Source organism: Carica papaya, chromosome 8 (genome assembly GCF_054855325.1).
Source record: "Carica papaya isolate Zhongbai chromosome 8, ASM5485532v1, whole genome shotgun sequence".
Classification (NCBI taxonomy): Eukaryota; Viridiplantae; Streptophyta; class Magnoliopsida; order Brassicales; family Caricaceae; genus Carica; species Carica papaya.
This window is the reverse complement of record NC_142316.1, coordinates 25,327,416-25,347,139: the sequence shown is the minus strand read 5'-3', so window position 1 is coordinate 25,347,139 and position 19,724 is coordinate 25,327,416. Positions and strand designations below refer to the sequence as shown.

Here is a 19,724-nt window from a genome sequence, read left to right as displayed (position 1 = left end):
TAACTTGAATAAAAAAGAAACTTCTGATATTTGGAATTACTAGCTGGGACACACCTAATTGTCCAAGTTAGATTTTCTCCTACGTACTTTAAAAGGTAGGAAATATGGACCTTATCATGCATGTTCATGCCTAAAATGCATAGACCTTTATTTTTTATTAGTCATTACAAATTCTAACATTATTTTACATGATACATTGTGATACCTAGGGATCTTATAATGAGATTTTATATGATGGACATAATTATTTTCTTTCTATTATGGATGATTTTAATATATGTGTATGGGTATATCAGTTTAGATCAAAATCAGAAACATGTCACATCTGGAGAGTTTCTGCACTCTTCTTTCTACCTAGTTTAACACCAAGGTCAAGATTATGGGCAGTGATAATAAGAGAGAATTTGAAATTGTTAATAGTAGTTTTTTTTTAATTTCTGCAATCAAGACCAAATAGAGTTTGTAATAGAGTTTAGAGATTTCTTAACTTGAATCTTAGTTTTTTTTTATTGATGTATTATTACAGTCCCACATATACAAGTTTTTCAAGACATAAATGGAAATAGATAACTAACTACGGAGGATGTAATTTACCCTTATATACTGATTTCCTTCTTCTTTAAAACCCTAATTTATTTTTTCTTTAATACTTTAATTTATTTTCTTCTTAGTACCTTGATTTACTTTTATTTTAATGTCCTGATTTACTTCATCTTTAACACATTAATTTATTCTATTTTTTAATATCAATGAATAATTCTTACGTGAAGAAATGAATTATTCATAAAAAAAGTTGTGTGAAAACATCATAGCAAAATAGAAGTGGAGAAAATGCACTGACAAATACTAAATATTGCTAGAGCACTTAAATTCTAAAGTAGCCTTGAGCTAAAGTATTAGACTCACTTTATCCTTATAGCAGTTTACCTTATCAATAAAATACTCTTCTCTGTAATTAATCATAAGACTCCCTTTGAAAAACTTTTTCAAAGACAACTAAACTACTCTAATCTAAGAGTATTTGGGTGTTTGACATTTACTTCAACTCTTATTACCAACGTAAATAAGCTTAACCCTAGAAAAAGAAAATGTGTATTTTTGGATTACCCATTTGGGATTAAAAGTTATAAGCTACTATGTATAGATATAAACAAAGTCTCTGCCTCCAAAAATATGATATGTCATGATAACATCTTCCCTTACAAGATTCAGACAAATAGTGCATATCGTAGCCATTTATTAATAGCTTGTGACAAATATGCCGCATATTTTTTATTACAAAAAAATCTACGTACAACTTAAAAAAAGAATACAAGTGTAACTTATTTCTCTATTATCAAGTTAGAAAAAGTTCACTGGATATTTGTGCTCTTTGTTTGGGAAAAAAAGCCCCCAATTCTTTTCAACTTCAGGCTCTTTTCCTCTTTCATTAAACATGGCGAACAAGTAAGTCTCTGTAGGCTTTCCCGGCTTCTTAGGCGTCCCTTGTTTCACATGCTGAATTAGATTGTTATTGTAAGTTTGTGCATTCTCAAAACTTGCTCCTATATCACCAGCTGTTGGCCAGCCAGATTCTGTCACGACAACCTCTATAGATCCACCACCGGCCTTCTCCAATGCTGAGTGGACAGCGTCTACCATAGCGTCAAATAAGTTATTGTACTGTAATGGTGGGTCAAGATTAATGGGGGCTGATGGTTTAAGTAGAGCATAATCAAGACTGATAACATCAGCATTATACTTATAACTAAAGTAAGGGTAGACATTAACTAAAAATGGAGCTTTATTCTCGTTCAATATATTAATGATTTGACCCATAATTGGCATGTACTCGGCACTGATTACACCTGCTGATGGCGGATAGGATTCACCGAGGAAGGCCATGAACGTAGCTGTGGAGACCTTGACTCTGTCACTAAGACCAGTCGAGTTGACGGCGTTCTGGATGTTCTTAATAGCGGGAATGAGGGAAGGAGTAAGTGGATCAGAAGGTTTAACTTCGTTACCGACAGCAATGTACCGAATGCGTACGTTATCAATATATGATTTGACGTTAGTGTTAACCCAAGCATCGGCGTTGGCCTGACTGGCGGCAGCAAACTGGAGGTCAGAGTTGGGGAGGTCAAGCACAAGCTCAATATTTGAGCCTCTCAGGGCGGTAAGAACATCTTGATCAGCACTATACATTCTCATTCTGGTGATGTTGTTTTGCTTGTAGAGGGCGACGACTTCGGCTGGTGGTGGTAGATTGTCAGCCATTCGACCATAGCAAACTCCTATTTGGGCATCTGCATGAAATTAATCCCATATACATTTAAGTCATTAGATACATGTCAAATATAATTACTTTTAGAATTTTTTCTAAAAAAAATTATATTTTAGCAAACACTTTAGAATAAATTTTTAATTACAATAATTGAAAGCATACTTTTATGGGAACAAGATTTTTCCATAAACATTGTGGTACCATAAGAAGTGTTGATTAGTCAATCTGACTAAAAAAAAATAAAATAATAATTTCTTTTTAACCGTAATTATCATTAACATATATAGTTAACAAAATAAAAATTTACATTACTTATTAACCTTTATAGGGTATCTTCAAGATAGTACTTAACAATATTAGTGCATGCATATATATGCGTGATGTGCATATAAATATACAATGTTCTTGCATGCATATATATCTGTATACATATATATATAGAGAGAGAGAGAGAAAGATACCTGCTGAATATAGGTTAAAAATCAGTAGGAGCCCTAGTAGCATCATTGAATTGAGAAGAAGAGATTTATCAAATAAATTTGGTGCAGCCATGGAGTTAAACATGAGAGAAAGTAAAAAATTATGTATGAAGAGGAGTTGCTTTAACACATATCTCTATCATTCAGCTGCTTTATATATATAGATATATACACACACACACATAGGCCAATGAAATGGATTTCCATTTTCATAATTAATTGAAAATTTACCAATTTTAATCAATATATCCAAACGATTTTTTACCCTATTTTCAAAATAATTTAAAATCTTAAGTTATTAATATATTATATCATATCTTTCAAAGAAAAATGTACCATACTTTTTTTAAAAGATATATGATTTGTACACATTATATTTTATGAGTTAAGAAACAAATGAAAATATGTTACGTAATATATCTTTACATATATATATATATATATTACTATATATATATAGGAAAAATATTCCCTCTCCGGATAAGGGTGTATTTATTATAAACAGAAAATAAAATATACTCAATTAATGAAATTTATATATGTAGATAAATGGATAGTGCTTTAAATATTAATATTTAAATATAGAAACTGATTGATTATTAATATTTGCTTTCAATTTTTCTCAGAATTAAAAAAGCTTTTAATTTGTCCAATATTTTTTTTCCTAATTTTTAGACGGTAATTATAGTCTTAATTAAGAGAAGTTAATTTCAAATTAATTGTAAATATACATAATTAACTCCATCTATACCACTAAAATGCCACGTGCACAAATCATTCCGTATTTGCAAAATGCATGGATAAATACTTGCAAATTCTTTTAGTATTGTTTTAATTAACTTCGTAAAATTTTAAAGAAAAATTAGTTTATGACTCATCTTATATAAATAATCTTATCTTTAAAAATTAAGAAATTAGTTATCATTTCTGTAAAGATGGAATGAAATTAATTTTTATATTTTGGAATGTGCAAAAGGGGGTGTATCATTACACATCATTTAACTTGTATTAAAGAAATTTAGTTTTATGTAACACCCAAATTTATTTCAATATAATTTAAATTAAATTGTAGATATAATTTTGTAGTTTTTTTAATTTTAATTTAATAAAAAAATAGAGTAAAATTGATAGAAGATTAAATTGAAAATAATTCTGAGAAAAAAGGGTGAAATTTTAGGTTCTGTGGTATTTTTGAAAGAAAAATAAAAAAACAGGAGGTAAAACGTAATTTTAGAAAGTTTTGTCACGTCAGACGTTGGCCGAGTCAACAGCTCGGATTAAGTAGGACGCACCAAGTGGCAGAGAAGTTGATGCGGGAGGCCACGTGGGCGATCCGCGTGCCCACGATCGAACGGCTAAGGTCTGTTCCCGCGCGCACGGACGGCCTGGATGCGCCCCCTCCCAAATGCGAATTGTAGGTGTTAATTGTAGCTAAAAATAAATTTTAGGATAAAATCCAGAATGTACTACCCATTATTAAAATAATCACTCAAGTAAAACTCATAATATAAAGTTTAAGTTTCCTCTTCAATAATTTTGGAAACTTTGTACGGTTCATTAATTTAATAATTTACCTTTAATTAAGCTAAAAATAATTTAAATTTTCTCATAAAATAATATAAGTTGACTTCATGTAGAAATTTTTTTACCCAAATAAAAAAATATTTTTTATTAACCTTGATAAAAATTTATAGAAGATATTACTTCAGTTAAAACATAAAATTTTATATTAAAATCTTTTTAATCATTCAAGACAAACAAATATAAGTATAGAATGTAAAATAAGTATTAGTTTAATTATTTATCAAATCATCAAACTTTCTCTACAACAGCAAATCCTACTTCCATCAATACATGTTTCAAATCCTGTAATAGGTTAATCATCTAGGCAAATTAATCTTCGTCTCCATGCTGGTAGCACTTGACCAACTACAGCTTCAGAATAACACCAATTGGGCAATGATCACTGCCTTTAATCTCCGGGAGAATGTAGGAATCATATACGTTTTTGCTAATGGATTCTGATACCAGAAAGTAGTCAAGCCGCCACCCTGTTTCAACACGAGTTTCAGCCGAATGGGAGAATAACGAGAACATATTATGGAATTAGGATACGACATAACAAAGGATAATATAGGAATCATCAACCACACAAGACATTGTTATATGTATCTATAGAAGTCTTCCTGAATGAATGAGTGCTGAGGAACAAAATTTACACAGATATGATGATCAGTAGCAAAATAGTTAAATTGACAAAATGAAGTACTTGTCCGTATAAGAGAATGGATTCTCATACCTTTGTTGGTTTTGCGTCCACCATGCCGATATCCCCAATAAGTATAGCCAACAACATCTGGATGTTGCTTTCTAAAGGTGTCGACAAAACCCCGAGACAAGAAGTTAGTGCTAAATGACTGTCTTTCTTCATTGGTAAACCCAGCACTTCTTCTATTCCCCTGTGAATTCATGCCAAAGAAAGAAGACATAAGACATATACAACGTCAAAAAAGACCATATAATCATAAATCACATCAAAACCTCGGATTGCTTACAGCAGGGTTATAAATGTCTATCTCTTCATGTGCACAATTCAAATCACCTGTCAAAATGACAGGCTTTGACTTCTCCAATTCCTGCAGTATGAGTATATTTCAGCATTAGGCCTTAGCAATAATCAGCCAATCTTGTTAAGATCTGCTATATATAAAACCTATGAAAAAAACTGGGCAAAATGAAATTTCAGCATGAGTTTGCAAAAGATGTAGTGCAGAACTTCCTTGTAGCTTGACGCACAACCTACATTTTTCAGAATGACAGTTGACAACTACGACGGTTAAAAAAAAACATTAAGTCAATATCCAGTATGAACTATACATAATAGGGATAAAAGGAAAATTACTTACTTTCATATAGTTGCTAAGAGATGGATCCCATTCTGTTATCCGGTATGACTATAATTAGAAGTAACATCAGTTCGAGAATACCTCTTGAAGACCAATAGGCACAAGTAAAAACTATGCAAGATGTGACAGATGACTTACCAGCCTTCTCAAGCCATCTCCAGAATTAGGAACATAGGAACTAATCAAGTAGAATGAATCAAATTCTGCTGTTACAAGCCGTCCTTCAGTATCATGATCCGATATGCCTAGACCATAGCTGACGGAAAGTGGCTTTATCTGTCAGACAACTCTTAAAAGTTTAAATGGTAAACCAAAAGAAATCACAGCTGACATTGATTATGAGTAATGTTAAAAAATTTAAACCTGGTAGAAAATGGTCCAATCAAATTACAAGTACTCCAAAAAAAAAGCACCTTCTCGTGTAAATGCCCTCCAGAACAAAAGCATAGATCAAATCTCATTAATATAATTGACAGAAATATGACAGGAGCCAGAATCCGTAGTCTAGACCTCTGACTCTGCTACCATGTCAAATAATTGATCATAATCATCTCAAGGACTTGTGCTAATGAGAAAGTGACCCAGCCTCACAGACTGTTACAATTGTCAAAGCGCGCCTAGACAGAGTATGCGCCATAATAGCCTATAAATAGGCATGAATTCATTTAGTAATCATCAAGAATATATTACCTTAAAGCAACTAATCTCTCTCTTTTCTCTGTTCGGAGTCATGAACGAGGTCTGTGAAATAAATAGTTATTGCAATCCCTACTTTATAGTAGCATTGGTCCAATCAAATTATACTGAACAGAAGTCATCACAAAACAAAGGACATCTAGACATTTCAATGGTCCAATGCATGATAGCCATAAAATATATAAATAGTCACCATAATCTCCACATTGTAGTTGAGATGCCTAACATGCAAGGAAGGCATGATGTACTGTAGAAAAAACATAACATTTCTATGTAATGCTTTCACAAAGTAATTTACTATATGATGTACAACCACAAATATATACATATGTTTTGCTTATAAAACTTGATAAAAAGGAATAAGCTTACCCGTGAGATAATCGCTGTACCAGAATAACCCAATTTGGAAACACTACATGTCCAGAAGCTATTTTCAAAGCCATCTATGAGAGACTGTTTTATTGACTCAACATCCTTCTCCTGTTCTCAAAAGAAGTAAATGCACTTAACATAAGCAGAAACAAGACATGAAGATAATTATTTTAAAAAAATAGGAAATAGGAAATAGGAAATAGGCAATGAAAATTAGCAACTGAAAAATCTTAACAAGCTCACATGAATATAGGCAAATATACACATACATGTAACTGAGGACGAAAAGTATCCTTCCGCAATCCAAAACATTTATATGTTCTGAGCAAGTGATGTATTATTAGGTGGTTTTAAATCATAGGCGTTGCTTATTACACCATGCTAAAGGGGCATTCACACCTTTCTTCATACACATAAGCAGAAAACTAAATGTAAAAACCTTATTCCAGATATTACGTCTATTAAATGCGGCAACAATTAGTGACATAGTTTGGACTTGATAATGTACTAAAAGCTTTGCACACAAAACCACAAGTATACATACAAATCCAGCAAAGCATGTCCATACTTTCAAGCATGCAGTCATGCTAATTTATTTCAATGTACCAGTGGGAGAACTTTATCATCTGCACCTAATCCTCATTCAATCACTTCCCTTCACTGTAGCTGCGAAAATCAAGGATGTAAATCTAATGTGCTGAATTGCACTTTCAGAATCTAAATCCTACTTCTACATTTGGTTTTTAATTGATAATGAGTCTCCTTGAGAGGCACAAACTAGAACGTGCCCCAGTAGAAGTTAAAATGCTATTGATGGCCAAATTACGAAGATTCAAAATGTATTGGCAACCAATATTTTGCAATCTCCAATGCTCAACAAGAACAGAATACAAGATCTTGCACATGATGAACGATTTCAAAGCTGGGGAAACATATCACTTAACCTGAACTTTATCCCTTGCACTAAAGCAAACTTTATCATCAAGAGCAAAATGAGGAAAAATATGGATTTGTACTTACCTGTAGTTTTGTCTCTTGCAAGCACAATATATCAAAATTTTCCTTTTGTGCAAGCTGGAGGGCAGAGAAGCCCTCTAACTTCAATAATGCTCTTAATCCATTGACATTCCAGGATATAAGCTTCACAGACTTTGTATTCCTTGCTAGAGGAGGTCGTCTCATGGTTCTTGGGTTATAAGGTATCCACGCTTTCTGAGGCTTCTTGTGGGCGAGAATTGTCCATGGTTCACTTTGATTCATGAGCAGATTAGCTTCTTCAACTTTAACATTTTCACTATCAATCTCCAAACATACTTCTTCCTTTGACTGAGAGAGCTTCAGGCCTAGCAACATTAACCACAGACAGCATGGTCTTAAATGGAATATTACTGTACCAAATCTAACATAAGAAGGAACTAATGGAGTCCCGTGAATGAACAAAGACAGGATATAGGTATTATGGTAGCACATACTCATATGTATGCTTTAATGTTTATTATTCCCTAATAGACCATCCATACACACACAAATACCCTTTGTCTCTTACATGAGCAACACAAAAGTTTCACTTTACCTGAAACAACTTCATTTTTTGTGGACAGCTTTTTTGTTCTGACAGTTCTGCTAGAAACTTTGGCAGTTTTATCATCAGCTACTAGCTGTTTCACTCTTTTCTTCCTCTGTTGAAGTTCAGAAACCCCAGCAACAGTATCAACATCTTCATTAGATGTTTTCTTAATATTTCTTTTTAATGACACACTTTCGGTATCAGTAGAGAAAACCATTTCTTCTGCTAAATGGGAACTTTCACCTGCACCAGTGGGAACTCCTGGCTCACTATTTCCAATTGAATAAGTATGAGAAAAAGATCCATGGATAAAGAGAAAAAAGTTTCTTTCTAATCGTAACTAAATCTTCAATTTCATTTTTGTTTTGTATACAATAAATTGAGGCAAAATGGCTATTAAACGATAACTTTAGTTTACTAGAGGGATCGACATATTATATTGTTTTAGCTCGGTGGAAACAAAACACTTTTCCTAAGGATTCTATTAAATAGAAATAGAGAACGAAGTAACTAGAAAGATTGTTATACTCCCCCTCTTCTAGAGGGATCATCTAGAAAGCAAATTGTTCTGAATTGAATGCATCCAGAATCCTGAATACTGAATCTTCTAAATGGTACAAGTACAACTTAATTTTCTAAATCATGCAAGTTCCTAAAAATTAATTAGTAATTACTATAGAAACTCTCTTTATCTCAAATTACTGATGAGCACAACAAACTTTTGCAAAAAGATTGTGTAGTACAATTCCATACCAGTTGTTTTCTCGGTCATGTAACACCTTAATGCAGATACAAGATCCTGTTTACGACCTTTGGCAGGGACCCCAATTCTCCTAACAGTTCCAAACCATCATGCCAAATGAATATTAAAAAAAAATAATGAACATCACAACAAATTCTTGAAGACCTTGGAACAAATAACCTTGTTCACTAATGGAAAAAATGAGAGAGGAAATATTAGACAAGCGAGTCCAATAAAGAGAAACATTCAACTCTCTAGCACAGACCAGATGCTGACTACAGGAAGTTAAAAAGCAATCAGACAAAAGCTTAAAGCTGATAATGTAAACTCTAATTTACAAAAGGAAACCTTCTTCTGTACCTTGGGCCAACCAAGAATAAAAGTCTTTATGTTAAAGAACACAATGCCCTCAGGAGAGACATGTGCATGTAGGAACTATTATGTTCATCTAATCATGCATCCCATGAAGAAAAATTATTTGGAGAAGAACATAAATAAACCAAACAAAGTCGAGATCCATGTCTTTTATGCACCTAAGTGAGATCAATTATCACTTCACTTCTGTTTGGATTCTTACTCCTCCAGTTAGCAGCAAGCAGAATCATAAGATCGACATAATTCACTTGTTTGCTGGAAAAGAATTCAAAAAAGATATTGCCACATTCTTACTTCAGTCCCAGTGAAACTAAACCTCTAGATGAACCAAATTAGAAAAGCTACTTGCATAATTATTTCGGATTTCTTCATCCAAAATACCTTGAAAGCAGAAGACTAAATAATATTATCTAAGACAATGTGTGCACATCAGAGCATTGAAATATAAATATGCCTTAACGCAGCTCTAAGTTCTTGAACTGTCATTTCCTCAATGTTCCCTCGATAATCATCAATACTCTGAACTTCATCTATACTATTCACGCTATTTTCCTGCACATCACCACATTAAACTAATAAATATTATCAACAGCACGAGAGAGTATATGGCCAATAGAAAACAAATAAATCAAATCACAACCTCAGCAACACTCATGTCCGAATTTTGGTTTATACCCACTAATCCTCTTCGTCCTTTTCCTTTCTTCTTCTCATAAATTGATGAAGTACTTCTCAATGAATTTGAAAAGAGCCTTTTAGACCCCGCTGCTCTTGCTCTCAAATAAAACAACGGCGCAACTCTCACATTCCCTAGAGTCACTGCACAACTACAGTATCGTTACTCAGCGTAGCTGTAACTTTCAAAAGGACTATACTATCAAGTAAGGATTTTAATTATCCTGGAAATGAGCAAACAAGGAACTAAACTCAAATGCCAGGAATTTTTTCTTTACTTTTGTTTTCCTTCTTTGCGTGGGCATATCTTTTTTTTTTTTCCATGTAAGGAAGCCCGAGATTATGTTAATTGTCTCTTTGATTTGCTTTATTTCTCCCGGGAACCAAACGGAAGAGTAAAACAGAACATCCAGATTATCACCGAAAAGAATATTCGATAAAAAAAAAAAAAAGTAATCGAACCTTGAAGGATTGAGGAAATTGGAGGTCTTAAAACCGAATTGCAAGACTCTGTTCATGGAAGCGGGGGGGTTGCGTAGGGAAGGACTATAAGATGAAGGGGAAGAACCGCCAAAGCTTTGAGGTTTACAAATGAACTCTATTTGCCTTTTCTTATTTTTATTTTATCAATAAAATTAACAATTTTTTTATTAAAAAAAAATTACATCAATCCTCTAAACGAAAATCAAAATAAAAATAATAATAATTTATTCTAGAAAAAAATTATCATAAATTACATGAAAAAATATTAATTTTTGATAAAAGATTTCAAATTTTTTATATAAATTTATAATTCATTAAAGAGAAATTTTTAACTTCCAACCAACAGGAATGAGATCTTACTTAATTCTCTAACAAACAGAAGAAAATCAATTTTAAGAAATTTTATTTTACAATATTTCAAGATTTCAGAATTAAATAGTTTAAGCAAGTTAAAAATGGTGTTTGAAAAAATTAATATAATACTATCCAAAAATAAAAAACTATAGGATGCCATTTCTATAACCAATACTCACATCACTATATCATCATAAACAGGAACCCTACAGAAATATGCCCCTTCAATGTGTATATTATAATCAAAGGAATAATTGGTAGGTAAGAGGCCTAGGTTTTCTGATTACAATCTCAGGCAATTCAACCAATAAATCCTAAGAAGCTATCTCTACCAAGAACACCATATCATCCACCTGTGTAACTCAGAATCCGTCTCTACATCTCTTCACATCTATAGAAAAATAAAACCTAACAAATCTAAAAACCGGAAAATATACACCAGCGCTTGGGTAATGATCGGGAAGAGCCCCCGTTGAAACCGAGCAACAATTCGCCCCCTTCCAGACAGGCACATAAAACTTTGCTCCCTTACCTTCTTTTCCATTCCCTTTTCCTCTAGCTTTTTCTGGCAATCATTTTGAAAATTTCTGCCCTTCTCCAAAAATGACCTATGATAATGAGGCAGAGGGAATACTGTGGATTTGGCAAACCATAGTTAAATATCTACGAGATCATCAGGGACAGGAGGAGATTGAGGTGGTGTTGCTGATATGTGAAGAACGGCATTGTCATCAGTGACTCCCAAGGTCCTCCTAGCTGTTGCCTGAGATTCTCCATTGTTGCCAATCTTTCTCGAGGAAATTATTCGAAGGTTGTCTGTTACAGAAGAGTTATGTGTCTCTAATGCTGACCAAAATTTCTCATTTGACATGGATTTATATGCTTCAGCAATCACAGAAGTGAAAACACCTGACTCCCTAAGTTCTTGAACAATGACCTGTAGATGAAAAATAAAATTTAAAATACTGCTGTCTTGTATATAGGGTAAATGATGTGTATGAAAAAACATTTTCAAATGGAGACTGGAAATGCAGAGTTCCAATAATTGTATGTTTCAGATGACAATGCTGTTTGATGGAACTCACCATGGGAGCATGAATACGAGTCAAGATTCCCTTCCTCACAAGCTTCAAGTTCAGAGTTTTATCAGTCCAGACAATGCGCTCGCGGTACCTATTAGCAATAGAATAGTTTCATCCAAAGAAGCAATATAGTTCCCACACCAAAACTGAAAGCAAGTGGAAACACAGTTTCCATTTTATTATCAAAGACTAAACATATGCCCCAATAGAACCAAATAATAACTGTAGTAATTCTGGGAGTAATATTCCTTGCTGATGATAACACAAGGGTCTCGATATTCAAAATTTTCATTTTGACCAAAAATAACCATCAGACTTTGGATAGCCCCATGGATTCTGATAATTCTGGATCAATCGATAAAAAGGTAAAGAGAGCCATCATTAGGTTTAAAGATCTACTTCTTACATTGTTTTCACACTTTTAGATTAAAGATGTTCCATTTTCAACCATTTCAAGCAACATGGGAAGCAGTCTATAAGGCTTATTATCTCTTTGGCCATCTTTTGCACAATTTGAAAAGAGAGAAATAGAGCTTTTGAGGGAAAAAATCCTTCCTCTAATACTTTCAAAGGTACATGGTTCCAGACTCTTAGTTTTTTGTTAAACAGTCAACAACTATATTCTAGCAACGATTTAGGGGGCTATATTGATATTATTAGCTATCTAATTATCTTTGTGTAGGGGTTGCATCCCCTTGATGCTTTTCTTTATATTTAATCATTCTTTTTCTTCTGAAAAATGGTGCCATAAGCCGCTCCCAATGTCCCAAAAACAGTTGAAAACCATACTAGAAAACTTCTGTTTAATGTCTACAAGCATAACAATGAGATCAAAATTTTTGAACAATAGGAAGATAGTATTAGTAGTTCAATATGCTCACTACCAGCGAAGCATTTCTTCCTCAGTTGCCGTTGATGCAATTATGAATGCCTGCACAAAGTACAATAGCAAATGCTTGAGCCTTCCCTCTCCGCAATAGAAATAACAATAATGAAGAGTTTTTGATAAGAAAATGTACTCATTAATGAAGGCACCAGTTCATGTATAAAGAAAGGGAGTCCAGTGTGCAAACTCTGCCTATCACCATATTTATGTTAATTAATTTCAGTAAGTGAGCCTTCGCATAACCCACACTTTCAACCTCGAAAACTTGCAAGTAGAGGGATATATAAGTAATACATTGGACCATCACTTATCACCCAACTTTTGGGAATAATCAGTTCAACTCTATTATTCCACGGCACAAAGTGGTATCACCCAATTACAAAAGAAGATAGGAGACTTGGGAAAATTTCACGTGAGCTTTGGGCTTGCTAAGTATCTGGAGTGATAAAAGGAGGAAAAAATTTCATCTCACTTATCCCTTTGGATTGTTTAACGGCTTACATTGAAGGAGAGAGTAGGGCTTTTGAGGGTCTGACATTTTTCTTTAGGAGAATAAGGGCCTCATAACACCAAATCCTGCTTTTTTTTCTTTTCTTGTGTACCAGTCATCCTCTCACTTTTCAGAGGATTGCCTATGTTTTTCTGTTTGACGGTCATCCTCTCTGTTCCTAGCGTATTTGGGGACCTAAATGACATTATGACTGAAGTAAATCTTCTTATAACTGCACCAAATAATCACATTTTGCTGGTATTACTGTTGTTAGCTAAAAGACCTATCTGCAACCCCTTTGTTACCTAACCCTCTGTAACTCTCTACATTCACCCTTAGATTTGTTGCAACCAAAGATATTATTTCAAATCAAGACTGCTACGGATAGAATAAAAAAATAGGCAACCAAGTGGAAAAAAAAAAGTAATAATAATGATGACAATAATAAAAGTGGTGTATCAAGTCGACTCACAGCTCTGTCAAATTCCAACATGAAGCATCTTTTAACATCCTCCTTTGTTGGTTTGCAGCCACAGCGATCACGTCTAGAAGTAAGATCAGAAAATTTGGGATACGTATAGTGGAGAACAGCGGCCTCCTCCAGTTTAATCTCACTGTCAAGGATGACACTATGTTACCTTAAAGACATAGTTTCAACTAAAAAGCAGGTTCTGTAATGAATATAGGTCAACAAATCTTTTGTCGATCAGAAAAATTTGACACTTCATTACCTTAAAGACATAGTTTGAACCAAAAAGCAGGTTCTGTAATGAATATAGGTCAACAAATCTTTTGTCGATCAGAAAATTTGGCACTATGCTACCTTAAAGACATAGCTTGAACTAAAAAGCAGGTTCTGTAATGAATATAGGTCAACAAATCTTTTGTCAATCAACTTCTAATCTGATGACCAACAATTGTAATGAACACGCAGAGGAGGGGAACTTGTAACCTTTTCTTTATTTTGAAAAACTCACAACCAAGTACAATTCATGATTCAACATAACTTCTGAAAAAAATTGATTCAGCATATAAAACATGTACCTACTTTGGGGTTTTCATGTAATTGTGCCATCTATGTGCACCATTAGGACGAAGATGATCCTGAATACGTGCTGCTGACTTCCCATTTCCATAGGTTAGAAAGTAATTTGGATTTCCGCGCGTCGCTTCTCTATAGTTGCCGAAGTATACGTCTTTGGGAAGATGATCATAGTTCTTCTTGAACATTGACACCTAAGCCAGAAGAAAAGGAGACGGCAGGAAGGAGGTTTTAGATGCCAACGAACTAAAAACATCTATACAATCAGAACCAACTTTGGAGGCAACTAGTAACTCTGTACGTTGTGACATAGGGGAGGGGGAGGACTCAGAAACATATAGAATACTTAAGCATGCAGAGTATCTAAAGAAGATGTATTACCTCACTGAAAGGTTCCTTAATATCGTCACGCTCAACACTACTCTCCTGAAACAAAAACATTAACAGGTTAAACAGAGAACCCTTTAACACCAATTTAACTGCAAAATTTTATAAAGGGAGCACCCACGTAGTTTGGGAAGATAACCATATCAACATTTCTGGGCACATCTGCTAGTAATTGTCTCAAAGAATATTCATGAGCGCCAGCAGGATGTATTAGTTCATCAGTGTCAAGATGGATAATCCAATCCATGCCAGCCTCCTAAGTTTGGAACATGAATAACAGATTAAAAAATGAAATATAAATGGGTAGCATATTTTCTCTTCTGTATTTAAGATATGTGTATATACTGATAGCTGCATGAAATGAAAGAGAGAAATGAATGCAACACATACCCGTGCCATTACAATGGCCATTTCCATATTAAGGGATTGCTTCACAAACAACTCATAGTTGCATGGCTTGTAGAAGAAGCTTGCCAACCACGTCTCATTCCATATCCGACTATCAACGCCAATAACAAAGTAAAGACAAAGTATATTAGTTTGTAAGAAATATAACATGATATTTATAGAAGTAAGTAACACAAAGACAAAAAACAAAATCCAAACAGGCTTATAACTTGAAAGCAGCAAGATTTCCCATTGCAGCTAAAACTTAAATAACTGATCATTAGGGAAGGAAAATAGGAAAAGAAAATATTCAACAGAGAAAGATATTAAAGAAAAAAGGCCAACCATTTAAAGGAGGGGGCAAATCAAATTTCAGACCTTATCCCATTCCACTTCCAATTAATATCATTTTCAGTTAGATCCTTCTATTTACTAATATCATTTTCCAGCACAAAATAAGATATTATTCAGGCACACTGTTGTCCATATTCGACAAAACTTTTGCATGTAAACTCAAAGAACTCCAAGCAAGTACTTTAAACTTAGATCCCCATGCCAACAACTACAGCATAAACATCAAATCTGCAGACCTTTTAGCTTGCCGCTCCTCTAACTCTCTTGTTCTATAGATGACCTTTACCCCCTGCAAGAGATGAATGCAGAACATGAGAATAGATGGGTAGAAGAAAGATTACATAGACAAAAAATATGACAATGTAATGAACAGTCAAATCTAGAAGATGAAATAGAGAGGTTAGACTCACCGGAATTGATTCCAATACTTTTGATACATTGTAGGAGGCTGCCTTCCCCTCAACAAAAAGGAAAAAAGTAGAAACTCCAATAACTTTGTGATAAAAAATCCATGGTAAAGTTTGTTCTAAACCAGCAGAAGTGCTTGTTGTAATACATATCTGTCATACAGCAAACAGCAAAGAGAAAAATCAAAAACAGCTTTTATCAGACCTTTTCTTTTTTAAAAAGACAAAAAAAATTGGGGTGACAGCAGAACTACTTTATTGTAGGATGAGCAAAATTTCTTGGGCAAGGAATAAAACAAAAAATATTTTGAAGCAGACCCAAACCCAGGTAAGAGCAAGAACGATATAACAAATACAAAAGATAAAGTTCCATCAACTGCACAAGAGAATAACATCAGAATCAGTTTAGACATCATTTATAAACCAGTGACAAATTGCTCAGTCATCATAAAGCAATAAACATAAAGATTCTCTTCCAAACAGAAATTCCCAACAGATCCATTTATTTTTAGTCTCTCATTAGGTGAGTAAGCATAACATTTAAGCTTCTAGACTACAAATTCCTATTTCTACAGGCGATGATTCAGACCTATAAAAAGGGGGAAAAAAAACCATCTGTAACATACGTACTGAGCAATTTGTCTTAATCCATATGCATAAGCGAATTTATATATCAGAAAATGACAGAATAAATGAAGAATATTATCCGAATCAAACAAAAAATACACTTCACCACATCCATATAAACATACGCTTTGGAAATGATTGAGTAATAAGACACCTAGAATCGCCTCAATCACATAATCACCCCGCTGTTGTAGAAAATCCAAATCAAGACAAACCAAAATGGCAGATCCGTAGATACCCATTAATCAATGCACGTATACATGCGCATATACGAACATACGCACAGTCGCCAAAGAGGATCAACCTCAAAGGTCAAATAGAATCAAGCAAAAAATAGAAACCCATGAAGCAAACACAAGCAAATCCAACATAATCAGTCACCTTAGGCCTCAGATCCGACCCGTAATCGAATTTCCAGCCTCTGTAGTACGGGAAAGCAAGGGACCGACTCTGACCCAGAAGATCAGCGCAACCCGAACCAGAAGTGTGAAGAGAATGCCCAGAGGAGGTAGCGCCCATTCCAGGGAAGTGGTGGTCGTCCGGCGACCAACGGCTGATTGGGTCGTTGAGGCCACCCCACCATTGCAAAACAAAGGCAAAGCAAGCGAGAGTCAATGGAAGAAGAGTCAAGAGCAAGAGAAGACGCGAAGTGAAGACTTGTTGAGGAGATGGAGAAGAGGACAACGAAGAAGAAAAGGTGGGTCTCGATGAAGAGTACGGACCCGCCATGAGAGAACAGAGAAGGAGCAAAATGCTGGTTGCATATATAAATACACGACGTATATTATTTACAGAGAAGGAGAGGACTTGAAACTGAAGAAGTTGAAAGATGAAGGAGAATGATGCGAGAGGAGCCGTTTTGTCGTTGGTCGTCTTTAATTTTTATTGCCGTCTTCAGTTTTTTATTTTATGTTGTTTATTTTTTTTCCGTTTCTTTTTTTATTGGGCATTTATAAGAATTTAAAAAGAAAAGTTTTTATTTTATTTTTTATTATATAATTTACCTAATTTTAATAGATTTATATTTAATTCTATGCTTTACTTTCGTCTACTTTAATACATACATACATATAAACAGAAAGAAACCTGACCAAACAGTGCTGAAAACTCGAGTTTGTATTAAAAAATAATTATTAAAATTAAAAATTATATAGGTGCGTGTAATCAATAACTTTATTTTATAAGGGTACAGAGTTATTTTGTAATGTGAATTAAAACTCCTCTCCATATACTTGAAAATAAAACTATTCCAAAAAATATTACTTGTTTATTATTGAATTTTAAATCAAATTTTTGATATAATATAATTATTTTAACTAAAAAAATAATAAGTATTTTTTATTAAAAAAATATAATAAATTTATTAAAATTTAATTCAAAAACAAAATTTAGAATAAAATTATAGTGGAGCACTAGCATTACAACTTATAACTTATGAATGAAAATTAATTTTTGAGGAAAATGAGATCAGCAACTTCATCTTTTATGATTTCTGTAGTTTTATTTTTGGGCCACTAGGATTTACAACTTTATCATCCACTAATATTGTCAACTACTATTTATTACCTATTTTTATATAAAGTTCAAATTAATATGATTATCCAATACCAATTTTTTAAATTACTTCATATTTATGATAATTCACAAGTATTCACTATATCCATTGAAAATAATGAAAAAGGATACATGATATTTAACGAATGCAATAATCTTGGAAAAAGAACAATACTTAATAAATTATGTCATTAACTATAAATTTAAATTTGTAGAATATGTGTTAATGTATTATTTGTTGTATACCACAAACATCTAATAAATGATATATTTGGTTCCCTAAATTTCTCTCTTACTTTTGGTCGAACAAATGGGAATATTGGGCTCTAAAGTCTGATTCTAGCTCCCAAGTAGCCTCTCTTGGCGAGTGGTTCTGCCACACTACCTTTACAAATGATATTTCCTGATTACGGAGTATTCTGCTCTTTTGGTCCGTGATACCGACTGGTACTTCCTCATAAGATAAGTCCTATTGGAGTGGAAGCGGTTCATGAGCCAAGATATGAGAGGGGTCCGGGTTGTATTTACGTAGCATGGATACATGGAACACATTGTAGACATTGGAGAGCTCTGGAGACAGTGCTAGTCTGTAGGCGGCAGTACTAATCCTATCTAAGACTTCAAATGGTCCAATAAATCAGGGGTTCAGTTTTTTCCTCCTGCCGAACCTACTAATTCCCTTTAAATGAGTGACCTTAAAGAATACCCGGTCGCCTTGTTCAAACGCTAAATCTCTCCTCCAAGTGTCTACATAACTCTTCTGCCTGCTCTGAGCCATCTGAATGTTCTTTCTGATTTTAACTATTTTAGACGTGGTCTCCTCCACAAACTTCGGGCCGAACAATTTTATGTTGCCCACTTCTTCCCAACAAATCGGTGATCTGCATGGGCGTCCATATAACGCTTTATACGGAGTCATGCTAATGCTCGCTTGGTAGCTGTTGTTGTAGGCAAATTCTATCAGGGATAGATGGTCGTCCCAATGGCCAGAGTCAATGACACAAGCTCGAAGCATATCCTCAAGTGTACGGATTGTCCTTTCTGACTGTCCAGCAATCTGAGGATGAAAAGTAGTACTGAGAAACAGCTTTGTTCCCATGGCCTGCTGAAAGCTACTCCAAACCCGAGAAGTGAACCTAGGGTCCCTGTCGGATACCACTATTACTGGAACTCTATACAATCTGACTATTTTCCGGATATACATTCTTGCCAACCTGTCCAAGGGATCGGTCATCCTGATGGCTAGGAAGTGGGAAGACTTGATAAGCTGGTCAACAATTACCCAGATGGCGTCATATCTTGAACGTATCTTGGGTAATCCTGTTACAAAGTCCATGGTGATATGTTCTCATTTCCACTCCGGGATCGGTAAGAGCTGAAGTAATCCATCTGGGCGTTGATGTTCTGCCTTGACCTGCTGACATACCAAGCATTTAAATACAAAGTCAGCTATGTCCCTCTTCATCCAATTCCACCAAAACTGGGGTCGCATGCTTTGGTATATTTTGGTGCTTCCGGGATGCATGGCAAACTTCGAGCTATAGGACTCTGTCATGATGTCTCTCTTTAACTCACTATCGTCTGGGACACAAA

At 34.3% G+C, this 19,724-nt stretch overlaps 3 protein-coding genes across 4 annotated transcripts; all 3 read right to left on the bottom strand.

Moving 5' to 3' along the window:
• Positions 1-1,068: 1,068 nt before the first annotated feature.
• Positions 1,069-2,862, bottom strand: LOC110813279 (putative glucan endo-1,3-beta-glucosidase BG1). The gene is made up of 2 exons (XM_022040354.2): positions 2,728-2,862; positions 1,069-2,288 (listed from the first exon to the last, which is right to left on the bottom strand). Exons 1-2 carry the CDS (start codon positions 2,828-2,830, stop codon positions 1,342-1,344), a joined length of 1,050 nt encoding a protein of 349 aa, XP_021896046.2. The 5' UTR covers positions 2,831-2,862; the 3' UTR covers positions 1,069-1,341.
• A 1,651-nt stretch (positions 2,863-4,513) lies between these two features.
• ARP (apurinic endonuclease-redox protein) lies at positions 4,514-10,682 on the bottom strand. 2 transcript variants are annotated; one of them, XM_022035327.2, is made up of 12 exons: positions 10,541-10,682; positions 10,044-10,230; positions 9,858-9,955; positions 9,040-9,119; positions 8,293-8,529; positions 7,740-8,062; positions 6,717-6,827; positions 5,790-5,927; positions 5,652-5,699; positions 5,301-5,381; positions 5,045-5,204; positions 4,514-4,796 (listed from the first exon to the last, which is right to left on the bottom strand). In XM_022035327.2, exons 1-12 carry the CDS (start codon positions 10,594-10,596, stop codon positions 4,675-4,677), a joined length of 1,641 nt encoding a protein of 546 aa, XP_021891019.1. In that variant the 5' UTR covers positions 10,597-10,682; the 3' UTR covers positions 4,514-4,674. The 2 variants fall into 2 exon arrangements, 1 of the variants encoding a protein (XP_021891019.1); XR_015813967.1 differs by lacking the exon at positions 4,514-4,796 and having other exon boundaries at positions 5,137-5,204; positions 5,301-5,544.
• A 440-nt stretch (positions 10,683-11,122) lies between these two features.
• On the bottom strand, positions 11,123-17,448 carry LOC110809475 (glycosyltransferase-like At2g41451). The gene is made up of 11 exons (XM_022035330.2): positions 16,959-17,448; positions 15,954-16,103; positions 15,780-15,832; positions 15,193-15,301; positions 14,924-15,058; positions 14,797-14,841; positions 14,422-14,609; positions 13,846-13,987; positions 12,882-12,928; positions 12,001-12,088; positions 11,123-11,852 (listed from the first exon to the last, which is right to left on the bottom strand). Exons 1-11 carry the CDS (start codon positions 17,304-17,306, stop codon positions 11,571-11,573), a joined length of 1,587 nt encoding a protein of 528 aa, XP_021891022.2. The 5' UTR covers positions 17,307-17,448; the 3' UTR covers positions 11,123-11,570.
• Between the last annotated feature and the right edge of the window lie 2,276 nt (positions 17,449-19,724).

Excerpts from the sequence above, each read along its gene's own strand:
- ARP (XM_022035327.2), bottom strand. The coding sequence starts at position 10,596 with ATGAACAGAGTCTTGCAATTCGGTTTTAAGACCTCCAATTTCCTCAAT. Across the intron at positions 8,530-9,039 it reads CATGACCGAGAAAACAACTG|GTGAAAGTTCCCATTTAGCA; the intron begins GTATGGAATTGT and ends CCACTGGTGCAG. Across the intron at positions 5,382-5,651 it reads CTCTTAGCAACTATATGAAA|GAATTGGAGAAGTCAAAGCC; the intron begins GTAAGTAATTTT and ends CTCATACTGCAG.
- LOC110813279 (XM_022040354.2), bottom strand. The coding sequence starts at position 2,830 with ATGTTTAACTCCATGGCTGCACCAAATTTATTTGATAAATCTCTTCTT. Across the intron at positions 2,289-2,727 it reads TTTTAACCTATATTCAGCAG|ATGCCCAAATAGGAGTTTGC; the intron begins GTATCTTTCTCT and ends AATTTCATGCAG.
- LOC110809475 (XM_022035330.2), bottom strand. The coding sequence starts at position 17,306 with ATGGCGGGTCCGTACTCTTCATCGAGACCCACCTTTTCTTCTTCGTTG. Across the intron at positions 15,302-15,779 it reads GAGGAGCGGCAAGCTAAAAG|TCGGATATGGAATGAGACGT; the intron begins GTCTGCAGATTT and ends TGGCGTTGATAG. Across the intron at positions 11,853-12,000 it reads CTCGTATTCATGCTCCCATG|GTCATTGTTCAAGAACTTAG; the intron begins GTGAGTTCCATC and ends TTTCATCTACAG.